At 36.7% G+C, this 17388-nt stretch overlaps 1 protein-coding gene and 1 long non-coding RNA gene across 12 annotated transcripts in view; one reads left to right on the top strand and one right to left on the bottom strand.

The window, feature by feature from the left end:
* The window catches only part of LOC126691910 (uncharacterized), a 53563-nt gene extending 41981 nt beyond the window's left edge, over positions 1 to 11582 (top strand). For 2 of the 11 annotated variants that reach the window (XM_050387252.1, XM_050387251.1), the window contains exons 3-6: positions 8189 to 8285; positions 8538 to 8596; positions 11085 to 11147; positions 11246 to 11582. In XM_050387252.1, the coding sequence (XP_050243209.1) occupies positions 8222 to 8285; positions 8538 to 8596; positions 11085 to 11147; positions 11246 to 11440 (381 nt within the window). In that variant the 5' untranslated portion in view covers positions 8189 to 8221 and the 3' untranslated portion in view covers positions 11441 to 11582. The other 9 variants (XR_007644877.1, XR_007644875.1, XM_050387250.1 and 6 more) reach the window with 9 other exon arrangements.
* On the bottom strand, positions 3585 to 5163 carry LOC126691911 (uncharacterized). The gene is made up of 2 exons (XR_007644885.1): positions 5015 to 5163; positions 3585 to 3850 (listed from the first exon to the last, which is right to left on the bottom strand). It is a non-coding gene; the product is annotated as an uncharacterized LOC126691911 (long non-coding RNA).
* Positions 11583 to 17388: the final 5806 nt, after the last annotated feature.

Here is a 17388-nt window from a genome sequence, read left to right as displayed (position 1 = left end):
AAACCAGAGCCTCTCAGCCCGCCTCCAGAAGACAGACTCCTAGGGCGAAAACGACTTAACCAAGTATGAACACCACGAAAAACCCACCGTCTGGTGACCAAGGTCTAGCCTTTCAAACCCACGCTCTACAAATGATGTTGTTTGGGCCTTTTTACGTGCGAACCCAACACTGTTACGGCTCGTTACGAATCGTGTCCTTACAACAAGTATACTTTATCAAACTTGTAGCAAAAAGATAAATAAATTGTTCCCAAATAGAGTATGTCTAAGACCACAACTATTTTCACAATTTTCTCATATGAGAAGTCGTAAGTAGTAGGGGAAGAAAAAAGCAAAAGGTCCACATGGGTCATTTGTAAATTGATGTGGCAATAGACTTTGATAACAATAATAATAATAATAATAATAATAATAATAATAATAACTAAAACTAATGTCATAAAAGATGTTGATAAACATGTAAATATGTAATAACCTAAAATGTTGTTGAATCTTCATATTCATGTTTTGCATCTAATTGCACATTTCCCTCTTCAAAATAATTGGAATCCACCTAAGAAAGAAAAAGAGGAGATGGAAAATTTAATATGAGCTCAAGAAAAATGAATGCATTTCAAATTGCATAAAAAGAGAAAAGAGAGGAAAAGTAGTCTTACATAACTAATAAGAAATTCCTGTAGAAGGAGATGAGAGAGGAAAAGTAGTCTTACATAACTAATAAGAAATTCCTGTAAATCACCTTTTAATTCCAGGATTTCCATCATCCCTAACTCAACGTTTCACATTAACTTGAAGAGTTTGACTTCTGTCCGGAGGTGGCGAAAAAGAAGTGTTTTACGCCACCCAATGAATGAAAGCCACGTCGTCATTTTACAGAAAAATCAATACACCTCAGCACACACAATCATAACTCATTAAATCTACAATCCTCTTCACACCCGATTGTTTCAGATCTGGAGAGCTAAACCCCAAATCTCCTCTCCTCCTCTCTTCTTAGCACCGGAGCTCTACGCCGCCACATACGCCGCCGCACGCGTCGTTTCCGGCGCCTGAAAATTTTGTCGGAGCCTTTTCCAGTGTGGTGTCTCTACCTCAGGGTGTGTTCTTTGAAGATTTGTTATTTCCCCAAATTTTGGATTTCGAAATATTGATGGGTTTGGGGTATTTTTTGGATATCAATCACTTGATTTGGTATGGTTTTTCCTGGTTTTTGGTATTTTCATGGGTTTTGATTGGATTATTAAGTGGTAGGTTCAAACCCTAAAGAAAATCTGATTGTGGTTCCTCATTTTTTTTTTCCAGCTAGCTTGGGTTCTTACTTATTATGTTTCAGCTCCAAATCATGATTCTTGTGTGCTTTCTTTTTAATTTATGAAATTTTTTTGAGGTTTTCTATGTATTTGGATCCCCTATATTGCTCTGCCATTGTTCTTTTGAAAGGACTCATTTAGTCAGTTGAATTGTTCTTTATGTTAATAGTTAAAACTTACATACATACCATTCATGTTCCTATAATATATACCGTGGGAAATGAGATTTTTTTTTATTCTTATATGTTTTAAAAATGTGATATGAAATTTACTTAAACCAGATTAAATAATAAAAATTCGGTAGAATGCTATGGTACTCATCCTTCAGTTTAAATAATATGAATTATTAGTCAATATGTTTGCATCTCTCTCTCATTCTCAATTACACATCTGTGATATTAAGTGTTTAACTATCCCCTGAGCCCATAGGAGTTTTGTAAATTTGGCCCTTAAGTAGTTTGCTATCAAGTTGCATTTTGAACTGCATTCTACTGGAAAGGCCTGGGGAATACAGGGGACTCTCATTTGAGAGGATAACTGAATGAGTAATCGCTCTCAATATGCCCCCCTACTGGCCACACTCCCCTCTCCCTGGCCGGATAGTTTTGTTTTTTCATGCCATCTAATTCAGACTTAATTTTCACTGGCTTGCTTTTTCATGCTATCTCTTTTAATTTAATTAAACAATTTCATGGTTTAACATGATGACCTTGCGGATTTGATTAATGTGGGTCAGTTGATCTGGGTGGGCTTTTACTTTAGTACTAGTGCCCCATACAGTAATGTAGAAGAAATCATGTTTGATGAACTTGTGTTACAAGAAGGAAAAGTTAATGAAATTTTAACATGTCCTCAAAAAGGATCCTGATCCTGAAAGTTAGTAAATCATTAACGTGGGTCAATTGATCTGGGTTTAGTACTATGCCCCATACAGTAATGTCGAAGAAATCATGTTTGATAAAATTCTGTTACAAGAAGGAAAAGTTAATTAACATTTTAATAAATATTAAAAATTTGATTGTGAGAATTTCATAACAAAAATTGAAGTACATCAGCAGATGCTAATGACATACTTTTAAAAAGCTGCTATCTTTCTAAATGTTCCAGATCTATTGGTGAGAGTGTCAAACTAGGATTGATGATAAAAAAAAATTGTCAGACTAGATTGATGATAGCAAGTATGACTAAAAGTTCACCATGAGGTTTGATATTTCTATTGCTTTGTTGTGTAGTTGTGCCCTTCATTTTGTAATGACTTCTCAAGATTCAAGTTGTGTTGAAGTGTTTTTATTGTCTGGATTTTTCTTCTAATTTTGGCTGCAGCTTATTCTCAATTTGTTTCCCAGCTGTGATGCAGATGGATAGTTTTGAATACTTCAAAGGAAAACTGCCCTACCGTCTTGAATGAATTCTTGGAGTATGTGGCTAGGATTAGTGCACAATCTGTCATCCAATGGCGGCATGGAAATGAATCCTAAAAATCCTGTTTTTTGGAGAGCAATTGAATCATCAAAACTTTCTGAAACTTTCATATGAATGTATTGTGAATTAGAAACTTTTAGAAAGAATTGTAATAGGTTCGATTTAAATGTATTTCCAATCTTATGATCCTCTTTTGTATACTGAAACCGTGACAAGTTTTATTGCAAATGTATTTCCAATCATGTAATCCTCTTTTTGTACAATATATCACGACAGGTTTCATTTCAAATGTATATCCAATCTTGTGATCTTCTTTTCGTACAATATATCATGACATGTTTTATTTATTTCACGTATTTTGAATTAGAGACAGTTAAATAGAATTGTGGTAGGTTTTATTTTCAAATATATTCTCAAACCTATGTGATAGGTTATATTTTAGATTAAATAATAAAATTAAAAACTTTTCAATAATTGTATTGAGTACTTATCAATCTCATGATCTGTTAAATATTAAATTGTGACAGGTTTTATATTATATTACTTGGAAGAAATGATTAAAAGTTTTTGAGATGTGTTGATAAAAATTTCAACTTTTATTCACCTTCCTGTAAACTAGCCGATTCCTTCAACAATTTAATATAGAGAAATTATTGGTGGAAGTCTATTTTAGTGATGAGATTCAATAGAGAAATAGTTGCCACTAGATAGATCTCTAATAGATTAGACCGTGATGCCAAAGGTACTATTTACACTACATTTGTAATAAGTCAATTACCAATTGCAATATGCCATTTGCATGATTTATAAATTCAATTGTTCTAAAAAAATAAAAGGTTTTGCTGAGAAAAGAGCAAGAAGTAGAGAAAGTTCAAATATAAAATTTCCTCATTTCAGGGCTTTATCCCCTCCACAGTTATTTAAATAGAAAACCAAATCTAGGAAGTGACTTTTGCTGATTCAATTGTTCTCCAAAATAAATGATTTTTAGGCTTCATTTCCATGCTGGCATTGGATGACAGAGTGTTCACTAACTCTAGCCACATACGCCAAGATTTCAATCAAGATAGTAGGGAAATTTTCCTTAAAATATTCAAAACCACCTGTCTGCATCATAGCTGGGAAAAAAGAAAAACATAATAAGTTGCAGCTAACATTAGCAAAAGAAATCAGACAATATAAACACTTAAAAACCCACTTGAATCTTGAGAAGTCATTTAAAAAAAAAAGGAATGAGAAGTCATATACATCTTGAGAACACGCGTAACCATCAACAAAAACTTTGTTGGCTAACTCGTGAACTTAGCCGATACAAAGCCATATGATAGCACCCATTTGGCAGTTCAGTCAATGATTTATCATTCATGGACGTAGATAAGCTAACACACTCAAAAGTTAGCCTTCATAAATCTTTATGTACAAATCTAGAATTCCATTTGTAGAAACTAAAATGAAGTGATAAGGACATCCTTATTATGAAAGTAGGTTCAATGCAAGACTATTTTGTGTTAGCAAGACAGATATCAAATGTGATTGTTAGGCTCAATAATACTGGCAAGTTACCCCACCTTAAATATACTGCATTATTTGCATTCTACCAATCTCGATACCCTTTGTTGCCCTGTGGTCTAATTTTGTTTCATTGTTCTTTTTCTCCAACGATTTAAACGTGGTTATAGAGCTGAAACAAAATTAGACCAAAGCTGGTGCTACCTTGGTTTTACTTCATTGCATTTAATCAATCTTACTGACTCACATCCCCTCAGCAAACTGATGCTCAAACAAACGAAGTAGTTACTGGAAGCACCATTTATGGTTTGGTTGGGATAAGCAGGAAAAGGAGGAGAAAGAAAGGAGTACCATAGCATTCTACCAAATTTTTATTATTTAATCTGGTTTAAGTAAATTTCATATCACATTTTTAAAACATATAAGAATAAAAAAAAATATCATTTCCCACTGTATATATTATAGGAACATGAATGGTATGTATGTATGTAAGTATTAACTATTAACATAAAGAACAATTCAACTAACTCAATGAATCCTTTCAAAAGAACAATGGCAGAGCAATACAGGGGACCAAATACACAGAAAACCACAATCAGATTTTTATTAGGGTTTGAACCTACCACTTAATAATCCCATCAAAACCCATGAAAATACCAAAAACCAGGAAAACCCATACCAAATCAAGTGATTGATATCCAAAAAATACCCCAAACCCATCAATATTTCGAAATCCAAAATTTGGGGAAATAACAAATCTTCAAAGAACACACCTTGAGGTAGTGACACCACACTTGCGAAGGCTCCAACATAATTTTTCAAACGCCGGAAACGACGCGTGCGGCGGCGTATGTGGCGGCGCAGAGCTCCGGTGCTAAGAAGAGAGGAGGATAGGAGATTTGGGGTTTAGCTCTCCAGATCTGAAACTATCGTGTGTGAGGTGAATTGTAGATTTAATGAGTTATGATTGTGTGTTATGAGGTATATTGATTTTTCTGTCAAATGACGACGTGGCTTTCATTCATTGGGTGTCGTAAAACACTTCTTTTTCGCCACCTCCGGACAGAAGTTAAACTCATAGAAAAACGACCAAACTTTTTACAGTCACTATTCTCACGCACACACGAAGAAGAAAAAGAAGAAGCTGAGCGTTGCAAGCGGAGGAGAAGCTTGTTCATCGAATGGGGTGACGAGCGTCGAAGGCTCACAAGATAATGAGTGAATCGGACTGAAATCGACGGTCTCTTTTATCCTGTTTGCATGAAATCCTGGACCAACGACGGTGATCATTATATCTGGTTCGTACTCGCCTCCCAATTCTTACTCTTCTTTGAGCCCTATATATTTGATGAATTTTCATTTCCTTCAATTCTAGGGTTTTACTCCAATTTTGCTCCAACCTTTAGCCTACTCACAATTTTTTTTTATTGCATTCACTGATCACAATGTTGGCATTGCCCAAATTCTCCATCTCTTTTTTCATACTTCTGTAGTTTTTGTCATAAACAATTATCATTATCATTGCCATAGGAAGCAGTTATTCATGAGAACTCTGTATGATTGGATGTTTGCCTTAGGCAGTTTTCATTTCCACTTCTTCCATACAAGTTATTGATGTTTTAAACTTAAAGAATGTACTCCTTTAGGAGCTTCTAGAGTAACAGATCATTTTCCTCTTTCTAATAAAATGATTATTTATTACTTACCAAAAGGAGGAAAAATGCAGAAGTTATGTCAAACCCTTGGTTTCATTTTGACATCTTTTACCAATATGCATTTTAAATGTTTCTTGTGGTGAGATTTGTGGTTGTCTATTTTTATGTGCATTTTTCCTTAATATTAGGAATTTTTGAGTGTATCACTCTATTCAAATAAAAAGAACTGAGGTTGAAAACTTCATCCATTCTTTGTAGGTGTTAAAATATCAAGCCCAATCATAGTTAAGGCCTAAGCCCGGTCCTTGGTTTGCAAGCAAAGAATACTACTTGTACTACTAGTCAATTAACCGTGGTTAATTGTATGGTTAGTTTAGAATTTAGCCTCCTATAAATACCTCATATTGGGTTCATTGTATCATTGGATTCAGTATAGTGAAGTTGTAGCTATCAAGGACTTTTCTCTGTGCATGTAGGCCATTTAGCCAAACTACGAAATTCTTGCATTCACTCTCTATAGCTCTCTTTATATTTTCAAATACTCTAACATGGTATTAGAATCACAACTTTCATCTTCGGTTGTCTCAAGTTTAGTCCTTGTCTTCCTTGGCATTTCTCCGGTCCCTCCACCATCTCCTGCCCACTGTCAAAAGTTTCTGGTGTTGGGGTGGCACAACATTCACCCCTATTTGTACTTTGTTGTTGTCATCAAAAGGCTGTCACCGTCACAAGAACATTGACTTCCTCAAGACAACTGTCTCAAAGCCAGGTTTTTCCCTTAAAAAAAAAAAATAAATAAATAACTAGCTGCTGCCAACAATTGACATAGCTATCCAAAAACTCCTCTCTTCTCTCTTCGTGTCTGTTTGATCTTTCTAGTTTCTACTGCCTGGGTTCGCTACCTGATTCAGCCATTTGTTTTCCTAGGAAGACTTGGAAAGACTATTGAAAGTAAACTTTTTGTGGTGTGGTAGTCCTTCGTGAAATTATGCAGTGCAATTTATATAATGATGGTTTCTTCAAGAAGATGTTCTTGAAATCATTTGGCTTTGTCACCAAAAAAACAAAAAAACCTTCCCCATATTTGGACAAAGTGAACAACTTGGGTCAAAAGTCTTACATTAACTTTTCGGAGAATATTTTGACATCCAAAAGTTCTAATATTGCTTGCTTGCTTCTGCTGCTTTGAGGAAAATAGACTTCAATTCATTCTCTTGCCACCGCTGCTAACCACCCTGCAGGATTATCTTAGTTTTTTCCCGACTGGGCAGCATTGGACAACCTTATTTGAGTCTTTAAGATCCACTAGTTTTCTCACAAGACAATCTAGGCAGTTTCAACTGGCACGTGTATCTTCCTTGTATACCTGGTTTTAGGCATTCCATTTGATCAATTGTTCTCAATCATCTTGGCCGAGTATCACGGACCACACTAATCGATAGCCTCCTCTATCAGCTTTCTTTCTGATCACATGTCTTCATCATCTTCAAATCACGTTACTTAGACAATAGTCTCTACGAGTATATATGCATTGTGCCCGTCATTCAAGCTTCAATGATCATGTACATCTAACCTTCATGTAGCTTACTGTCAACCATAGCTCGATTCAGCCATTGACCAAAACAGTTGATCAGATCAAACTAGGCCATATGACCAGAGTTGACTTTTCAAATTGGGTGTGTCCCGCTTGTTTTTCCCATAAATTTCCATTTTGGGGTCTGGTTTCCCGTTGAGGCACCCAATCACACAAATTGACCCTTCTCTCATTGGGTTCAACCTATGCATCTGTTGATTCATTCTCATGCTTCATCACAATGTCATTCCTTGTCTAGTGGTCCCTCCTTGGTAACTGATGCAGTCTTCTTAGGCCCTTTTTATCTTTTGGCATTCATCTACAATCTATCATCATTGTTCGCTGTTATTATCAACAAGTTGCACCTTGTACATTCATTCTACAAGATCCATTCTTCATCCATGTTGGTCATTCATGGTCTTCTAGGCATCTTCATGAGTTCACTTTCCAAACTCAAGTTGTCTTCAAACTTCCACCTTGAATTTCAGGGGGATGTTAAAGGTATCAAGCCCAATTATTGGTATGCAAGCAAAGAATGCTACTTGTACTACAAGTCAATTAACCATAGTTTTTGTATGGTTAGTTAAGGGTTTAGCCTCCTATATGTACCCCATTTGGGTTCATTGTGTCACTGGATTCAGTATAGTGAAGATGTGCTGTCAAAGGCATTTCTTTGTGTGTTCTATACCACTTATGTTTTCAAACTTTTTGCTTTGTAGAGGACAACTTATTTGAAGCATACATTAGGAGATATGCAGAGCAGAGAATCAGGATTAGCAAATGTTGGTGGGCACTGTCAAGGAAGACCTGTATTTGGTAATTATCTTTTGGCATTCATCTATGAAATTCATTTGCAGTGTTATATGTTTAATATATATATATATATATATATATTCACACACTCTCCAATGTAAATTTTATGGTTAGGTCATTGACATTTGCCATTGTGATTTTTTGGAGCTATGTTTTGGATACCCTTTCTCATTCTGTCAAGTATCAAAAGCATTTTTCTCTCTTTCTATCCACAGAATTGTGTAAACACACATGTACGTTCAATATTTCTTGTAGGATACAGCTTTGGCTCAACTTTTTGTGGACTAGGATCTCCATACAGTTTCATATTACAGGTGTGCCATTTTTTGTTTTCTGTTATGCTATGTTCCCTATCCTCTTTCAACATAAACCAGAGTTATTACACTATAAATTATAACTAGTAAGAAATTACAGATGTATTTTATTCAACATACATGGAGTTTTCCATTTGACCAGGTTGCAGACTTTCAATGTTTTCAGACTTTTATTTTTCTTAATCTTTATATAACATCTTCTTTATTTTTCTGTGCTTTTATTTGTTTTGGAATGTTTCTTTGGACATCTCTCTCTCTCTCTCTCGCCATAAGGACTGAAACTTACTTTTGAAGCATAACCATTGTATCCCAATGTATATGGGACAAATGTATTTATGTCATTTTCAATGTTGTTATTATTTTCTCTTTTGACGATCATATGGAGCAAATCCTACTATTACGTGGCTTGTTAGCTATGTTCAGAATTTTCTATTTAAGGTTGTGATATTTAGTATTTTTATAGTCTATGAAATTCAGCAATTAAATCCCTTCAACTTCTTTCAGTGTTAATAATCTATATGCAAAGTTGCCATTAATTGAAATTAGGAAATATAGTATGTGCTTGTCAGTTGTCATATAAGAACTTGTTTCATATTTCCTAATTCTTACCAATCGATTCTCTTCGAGCAACTTAGAATCAGTAATGCACAATATATCCAGCCCAAGAACATGAATAAATATCAAATTACAACCAAATTCAAATATATGCAAGATTTGGATTCAAGCATGGGAAAGATTCCACAAGTAGACTGCAAGGTATGGAATTGCGAGGCACATCATGGTAATTGTACTGCCTGTTATCAGGTTACAAGCACAAGATATGTTTCCCTTGCTGAAATCAATAACTTGATGGACTGGCAATTGATGCTGAAAACATGAAGTTTATGGGCTTTCTTGTTTTGTTTGTTGTTCAAGGTGGTAAATAATATTTGTAAACATAATCTATGAGATGGTGTGATTTACTCCCCTCGCCCCTCTTTTTTTATTAATTTAATTATTTTAACGTCATCTTCTGTGCTTTTAATCAAGCAACTGTTTTCTTAGGTAATTTTTGCAAACTTGTTTTGTTAAAAATTCTCTGAAACTCATTGTTGCCTTGCAATTTTTTAATAGACATAGCTTTTTTTTTGTGTCATATCCATGTGTATAGATGCACCAACCCAAAATTTTAAGCGTGGAGAACTTCTTAAGGGAGATAAAATAAATCTTTCAAGAAGATAAAGGCCCTTATTAAATCTTTACTATGTGGAAACCTCCCAAACACTAATGACAGAGTTCCTTAGTTGAGTGGGTAGCTACATATTTATGTGATATTCTTGGTTCTGGGCATGTTGCTGATAGTTGCAGTAACAGTTACAGATCCAGTGCACATTATACTCTACATGGACATGGATACAAACTGCATGGTGGTAAGTTCCCCTATGAATTTTTTTCATTGTGTCTAATTGGGAGGATTTATCACTTGATGATCTCTATTGCGTCTGACTTAATTATGTTCTATTTAATCATGAAATCCTGTTTCAACATCCCCCCCAAATTCTGTATTTCTTCAACTGGTGCTCACCTAGTCATTGGGTTCTTTACTTCTTTCCCACTTTTTATATCTTTTAATCCACCAAATGTCACACTAATATCTTAAACTGAATATGTTGGACATACCTCAGTTTCCATCTGGTATCTTGGTACGTTTGGACTGGTGGAAGTGCATGCCACAATCCCTATCAATTATAGAGACTAGGAGTTGGGATTAAAGGTGGGCCTGGTCGGATGGATCTATTTGAGTTGGATAAAGCCTGCTTTGAGGCCAGAGGTGAACAAATACATGATGGCATGATGCCACTTAAAATGGAAATAAACTGACAGGTGCGATCATTCTAGCAAGTTTGTAAAACTGTAAACTGCTCCTTCACTGTATCTCCTTTGCAAAACTGAAACCATCATTCATTCCATGTTCCTTAAATGGGCTTAATGAAGGCTTGGATCTTGATCCTTAGATTTTTAGACGATGAAACCTTGGCACGGAGCTATTCTCATTGCTTGAATATGAACGCATAATGCTACTAGGATGAAATATGATTGAAAAAACAGTAGTCAAGTACTATTGCCTTTTAGGCTGGGTGGCCCCTTCTAGCCTGAAAGTTTAGCTTGAGCTGAGCATAGCCCAAATTAGGCAAAATGGTTGACAGGCTCTAATTTGGGCAAGCCGTTTTAGTCTTTAGATTCTGCCAGCACAGCCCTAGTGGGTTGTCTAATTCAAGTGCTATAATGGAGCTTGTAGTGCTATGGTGATGCTGCTAAATTGGGCTTTTAATTTCGTTCTTTTTCATAATCTGTAGAATGTCTTTTTTTAATGTACTCTATGTAACACCCTCTCTTCGTCTCACCCTATCTGTACACACCTCAAATGTGTGTACTCTAGGACTTTCACTATTTTCTTCTGTAAAAATTGTTATTATTGGTACTAAAACAGAAGAATATGTACTTCCAGGCTGCTGGTTGGTCGTGTACATGGGATTTCAGAAGCTTGCATTACATAAATGCTGGACTTCAGGTCTGAACATGTAATGCTGGAATTCAGGTCTGAACTTTGTGAGTTTTGTATCTTGCGAACATGGGCTGATCTTTTACTTTTTTTTCCCTTTCTTGTAGAATGGCTCACTTTTGGTGTTTGATATGCGCCAAACTGTTGGGCCAGTTAATTCCCTGAATGGTCTGACACGCAACCCAGTGCATATGGCAGACTCAATTTTACATAGTTCAACTCTTACTTCCAGTGTTAGTTCTGTACTATCTGCTTCATCGATTTGTCTGTATCAGTGGAACTTTGATGGTGCTGAAGAATAGTAGGCCTGTCTCAATGTTAGTTCTGTACAAATCTGCTTTATCTTTAAGCCATTTGGATAAATTCTTGAATCCTTGATATCCTTTTATTATTCATTTCGATTTGCACCTTGGTTTAGATCAAAATGGGTTACTTATTGATGCATTCAAGAACTTTTTATATTTAATTTTTTTTCCCCATGTTTCTAAACCACTGTCCATTCTGATGCTTCTAATGACGTTCGGTAATTATGATGTTATAAAGCTAGATGCAAGGATTGTTATTTTTTCAAAAATTGAACATTTTAATTTATGGTACTAGATTTTTTTCAAGATTATTAAGCTACTAGATTGAGCCCAATAAAATAACATGTCTATGAGTTTTTTTTTTTTTTTCATTCTCTCTTTCTCCAATATTTGGACAACACACTTGACACTAAACTTTTATATTTGCAAATTTCTTTATATACTATGAATAAGATATTAGATGAAAATACTTTTTTATTATTGTTATAAGTCTAAGAAGATAGAATACCAGGGAAAAATTGTTACAATAAAAAAAAAAAAAGAGATAATAAATGTTGATGATGATGAAAAAATGTCAAGGAATAAATAATTTTGCAAGATGATTAATATCATGATAACATTAACTTAGATGATTTTTTTTTTTTTTTTTTTAAGAATACTAAGTATTTTTTAACGCATACACGATGAGAGGGGGGAAGGTTTATTTTTTAACTTAGATGGATTTTGTAAGGACTCGATTCGTAACGACCCCAAGATAATATTGGGTTCATACGTAAAGAGGGCCCAAACAATATCATTTGTAGAGCGTGGATTTGAAATGCTAGGTCTTGGTCACCGGACGGTAGTTCAGGTTGACTCCGGTTAGTGAATCTCGTCCGAGGAGTCTAGGGAGCTCTATGCTCTTCTTATTCTCCTTGTTTCTAGGACACCATGGCTAGGAGGACGGGTTGTCCCCCCCCCTTTCTCACCCTGCCTCTCTTATCCTTTTATACTGGCATTTATCCTCTCACCAGCGTTCACGTACAAGCTTAACTTCCCAAGACTTATGACTTGTCCTGTCAACCCATACTTAGAGTGGTTGGGGGTGGTTGTAAAAGCTGAAGAGCATGACTCTGTCAGGTACAGAGTATTGAATGGCAATAATGGCAGCTTTCCTCTTGTCTTTAGTTGTTATACTATCCAGCGTCTCCTTCTCTATTGACATAGATATTTTAGATTTTTTCCAAACTGTTCCTATACCGTTTTTGCCCTTTCTTCCTAGGGGGCCTCAAATATGCCGAGGACAGAATCATCTTCGGCTGTATCTCGAGACTATTTAGACTTTTATTACCCATCCTCGGCTATATCCTTCCTCGGCTCGGGCCTTGGGCCCCAATATAAAAATGGGCCAGGGCCACAATAGCCCCTCAAAATCCTGTTGTCCGACCTCTTGGTCGGAGATGAGGGTTTTGGTAATGCCAAGCCTTTATTACAGCTCGTTTAGCTCTGCCCTTCATTAATTTTGGTGTCTCTTCATCTACTTAAGAAATGCGCCGGGTTACGAGACATTCTTCTAGATTTACACACGATGCGCTCCCGTCGTTTCAGTGTACGAGGCACGTCTTTAATAAATTGCCTTTACGAGGTCAATCAAATTTCACAATTACAGATGACATTGGGGAGTTGAACAGACGCTACCTTACTTGCAAATCTTCTTGGAGATATATACAGATTAAATGCCACTAAATTCACTTTCCATATAAGAAGCCAAATGAGAGGGTACTCTTTTCGCGTAAAGACTCTTTAACCTTCCTAAAGCCTCAACCCTCAAGCTGTGGTCTAAGTCTTACTTATCAGCATAGTCACAGCTTATAGTGTGACACATTAGAAATAGAAGTGGGGATGAAAAGATCATATCCTTCTCAGAAGCGTTTTGTCCCTCCGAAGCTTAAGATAGCTCGGTCAGGACAGGGATGGCAGAGACTCAAGATACCTCTCATCCTCCCTTCAGTCAAAATCCAAAACAGGGACTCGTCGCGTCAAACTATTGGTGCGATTGAGCTGGGGTCACCTATTATCAGTACCAGCCGCTCCCTTATGAGTATAGCTAACATGGCACCAGCGTGTTAGAAGTCAGGACTGACGCAGGGACAAAGTATCCCTGCTTCTTCCTCTCTTCCTTCACTGGTGCCTCCTTTTGCCTCCACTTCTTCTTCTTTCCCATCACCAGATCCATCCTGGTGTTTTTCCTTCTTCCTCTTCTTCTCCTCTTCCACCAAGGAAGGTCCTCCTCTCAATATGGGTGCTACTGGGGCAGAATTTAGAAAGACTTGGGAGCAGAGCTTTAAAAAGACTTCTGGCTATTTGTTTGTTTTGTTTTTTTATTGTTTTTGTAATTCGTTTTCTATATAGGCCTGTTTAAGCCCTTCATTGTACGCTGTAATACCTCTTTATATTAATAAAAGTCATCATTGCTTTATTTCGTATATTCTATCTCTTCTTTTTGAAATGGTTATGCCGTGAATAGACGTACTATCCTGTGACTTCTTTTTTATTTTTATACTCTGAACAATGCTTAGGGCCGAAATCCCAGTTAATAAAAAGACCTTGCTCTGTGCTTATTGAAACTATCCGGCATAATAATGCCGATTTGAACAAATGATACTTAGGGCAGAAATCCTTACTAAGAAGAAAAGAAAAAGATATTACGATGAGCTTATTAGAGCTGTCTGGCATAATAACGCCGACCTGAGAAAACAATACCTAGGGTCGAAATCCCTTACCAAGAAAAAAGATGTTATTATGAACTTATTAGAGGTATCGTGTACAATAAGATCGACCTGAAAATGGGTTGTATACCCTAAACTTGAACGAGATGAAAGCTGAATGCTCGATGCTGTGTAGAAAGTAATCATCCGAGGATATATAACCCAAAATGAACATCCTCTGCAGGTTGCTGAGTAATAAGGCGTTTCGCCATCTTCTTAATAACTTTCATAGCCATAACCTTGATTCTGTCCAAAACTTGATTTTTTAAGTAGTTGGTTTCCCCATAGGTTTGAGTCCGAGGACCATGCAATACCTTGGTTCTGTCCAAAACTTGATTTTTTAAGTAGTTGGCTTCTCTATAGGTTTGAATTCGAGGACCATGCAATACCTTGGTTCTGTCCAAAACTTGATTTTTTAAGTAGTTGGGGGAATTAACCCCTCGGCTATGGCGTGGGACCTTGGTTTAGGGGGATTAGCTCCTCGGCCAAGCCCCTAGAACCATCCGTGCTGCTGACGCTTCGAAGCGCAGCCCCCAGTGAAGAAACGTAGCTCCTAGTGGAATTTTACGCTAGAACACTAAATCTGACTGTTGGAAATGATGTGAGGGATTGTCTCAACCCACCACCTGTGCCAAGACACAAGCATTTCCCACAGACGGCACCAATTGTAAGGACTCGATTCGTAACGACCCAAAGATAATATTGGGTTCGTACGTAAAGAGGGCCCAAACAATATCATTTGTAGAGCGTGGGTTTGAAAGGCTAGGTCTTGGTCACCGGACGGTAGTTTGGGTTGACTCCGGTCAATGAATCTCGTCCGAGGAGTCTGGGGAGCTCTATGCTCTTCTTATTCTCCTTGTTTCTAGGACACCATGGCTGGGAGGACGGGTTGTCCCCCCCCCCCCCCCTTTCTCACCCTGCCTCTCTTATCCTTTTATACTAGCATTTATCCTCTCACCAGCGTCCACGTACAAGCTCAACTTCCCAGGACTTATGACCTGTCCTGTCAGCCCATACCTAGAGTGGTTGGGGGTGGTTGTAAAAGCTGAAGAGCATGGCTCTATCAGGTGCAGAGTATTGAATGGCAGTAATGACAACTTTCCCCTTGTCTTTAGTTGTTATACTATCCAGCGTCTCCTTCTCTATTGACATAGATATTTTAGATTTTTTCCAAACTGTTCCTATACCGTTTTTGCCCTTTCTTCCTAGGGGGCCTCGGATATGCCGAGGACAGAATCATCCTCGGCTGTATCTCGAGACTATTTGGACTTTTATTACCCATTCTCGGCTATATCCTTCCTCGGCTCGGGCCTTGGGCCCCAATATAAAAATGGGCCAGGGCCACAAATTATTGGGCCCCACAGATTTGATTAGACAAGATAATGGATGTGATAAAAATAAATAATTTTGGTTCATGTGTCGTCTTTTGGGTTTGATCAATTTGGACGTTTCTATTATAAACATATATTAATTTGACTTTAGTTTTCTCCAAAAAAAAAAAAAAAAACTATTATTTAAGTGATGATTAAATTAGTATTTTAAATTTATAATGCATAATATACTAAATTAGTCATTATTAGTTTGTCCAATGCTCTAAGGAAACTCCTCATTTCTTATTTGTCCGAACAGTTTCCTTAAACTCAACAAGTCTGGCTAATCACATCTCGAAGATTCATTCCCTTAAATGATCAGGTACTATTCACAAGTGATTATTTTAGAGATTCAATCTTTGGTCAATTAAACAAGCTCTTTAGAGCATCCATAGCAGGTGTATCATATGCCAAATTTTTGGCATTTGGCACACCAAACCCTAAAATATGAGCCTCATGAGGTGTTTCAAATGCCAAAAATGTTGGCACATTGCTACAGTACCGTCTCAAATATGAGACGGTACGGACAACAATTGCAAAAATAAATATTCTTATTTTATTGCATATTTCTCTCTCCTCATCACAGATATCTCTCTCTCTCCGTCTTCTCAGCTCTGTCTTCTCTCTCATCTCTATCTTCTCTATTCCTCTTCCACAGCACGCCAATCACCAAAGGCCACCACTAGACATCGTCGATCATCTGTCTTCTCTCTCTCTGTCACTCTCAGACTCTATCTCATTTCTTCTTTCTTTGTCACTCTCTATCTCTTCCCTCACCTCCCTGCTTAAGAAAGTTGCTTAAGATCACTCTTCAATCCTCGCCGCGATCTCGCCACCTCACTCTCGAGTCTTCACCGCTGATCCTGCCGCCTCACTTTCCAGTCCTCGCCGCCAATCTTGCCAGTCCTTGCCTTTGATCTCACCGCCTCATTCTCCACAACTCGTCGCCGATCTCGCCGCTAATTTGTGGGTCGAGGTTTTGGGTCGGTTGGGCTGGGGTTTTAGGCTGATTGTTGGTTGAGTTTGGGTCAGCGTTTTATTCTCTGGTTTGTTTGTTTGTTTGTTTGTTTTTTTTTTTTTTTTTTAAGGTGGCATTGGTGGATGTGGGTTTGTGCCAGTGGTGGCTGTTGGTGTTGTTGTGATAGTGGATATTGGTGGCTGGTGGTTGTGTCGTTGATGTTGTTGTTGTTGTCGTCTTGTTGATGATAATAGGGAAGAATTAATATATTATTTTAATTTGTTATAAATATTATTTTAATGTATAGAATTAAGGTATAAAACATGTGATGAATGAGATATTGTAAAATGATATGGTAAAATAATAAAGTAGGCTTTTGGTGTCTCAAAAATCTCAAAATAACTTTTTTTTTTTTTAACATTTGATGGTGATGTAGTAGGTGATGGGAGGACTGTGAGGGGGCAATGTGAGTTATGTGACCTCGTGAGAAAATCATGGTAAAGTGGGATTCGTTCGTCTATGTTATTATTGTTTAATAATATTTGTTTTGGGAGGTGCATATATGTTGGTTTTTTTTTTTTTTTTTTTTTTTTTTTTTTTTTGAAGCCGAGGTGCATATATGTTATTATTGTTTAATAATATTTGTTTTGGAGGCGCATATATGTTATTATTGTTTAATAATACTTTATACTTGTTAGCGTTTTCCTTTTTTTTAATAATATTTTGGAATATTGCGAAAATTTATGTCAAACAATTGGGAGAGTCACCGCGCGAAAAATATAATATGACTGCGATTGCGAAAATTTATGGCCAAATGTTTCACATAATTTACTGGGAGGGATTCATTAAAGTGTAACCTGTTCCCATATA

This window comes from Quercus robur, chromosome 7 (genome assembly GCF_932294415.1).
Source record: "Quercus robur chromosome 7, dhQueRobu3.1, whole genome shotgun sequence".
NCBI classification, from domain to species: domain Eukaryota; kingdom Viridiplantae; phylum Streptophyta; class Magnoliopsida; order Fagales; family Fagaceae; genus Quercus; species Quercus robur.
The sequence above is the reverse complement of the archived record's forward strand: the minus strand, read 5'-3'. Positions and strand labels throughout refer to the sequence as shown.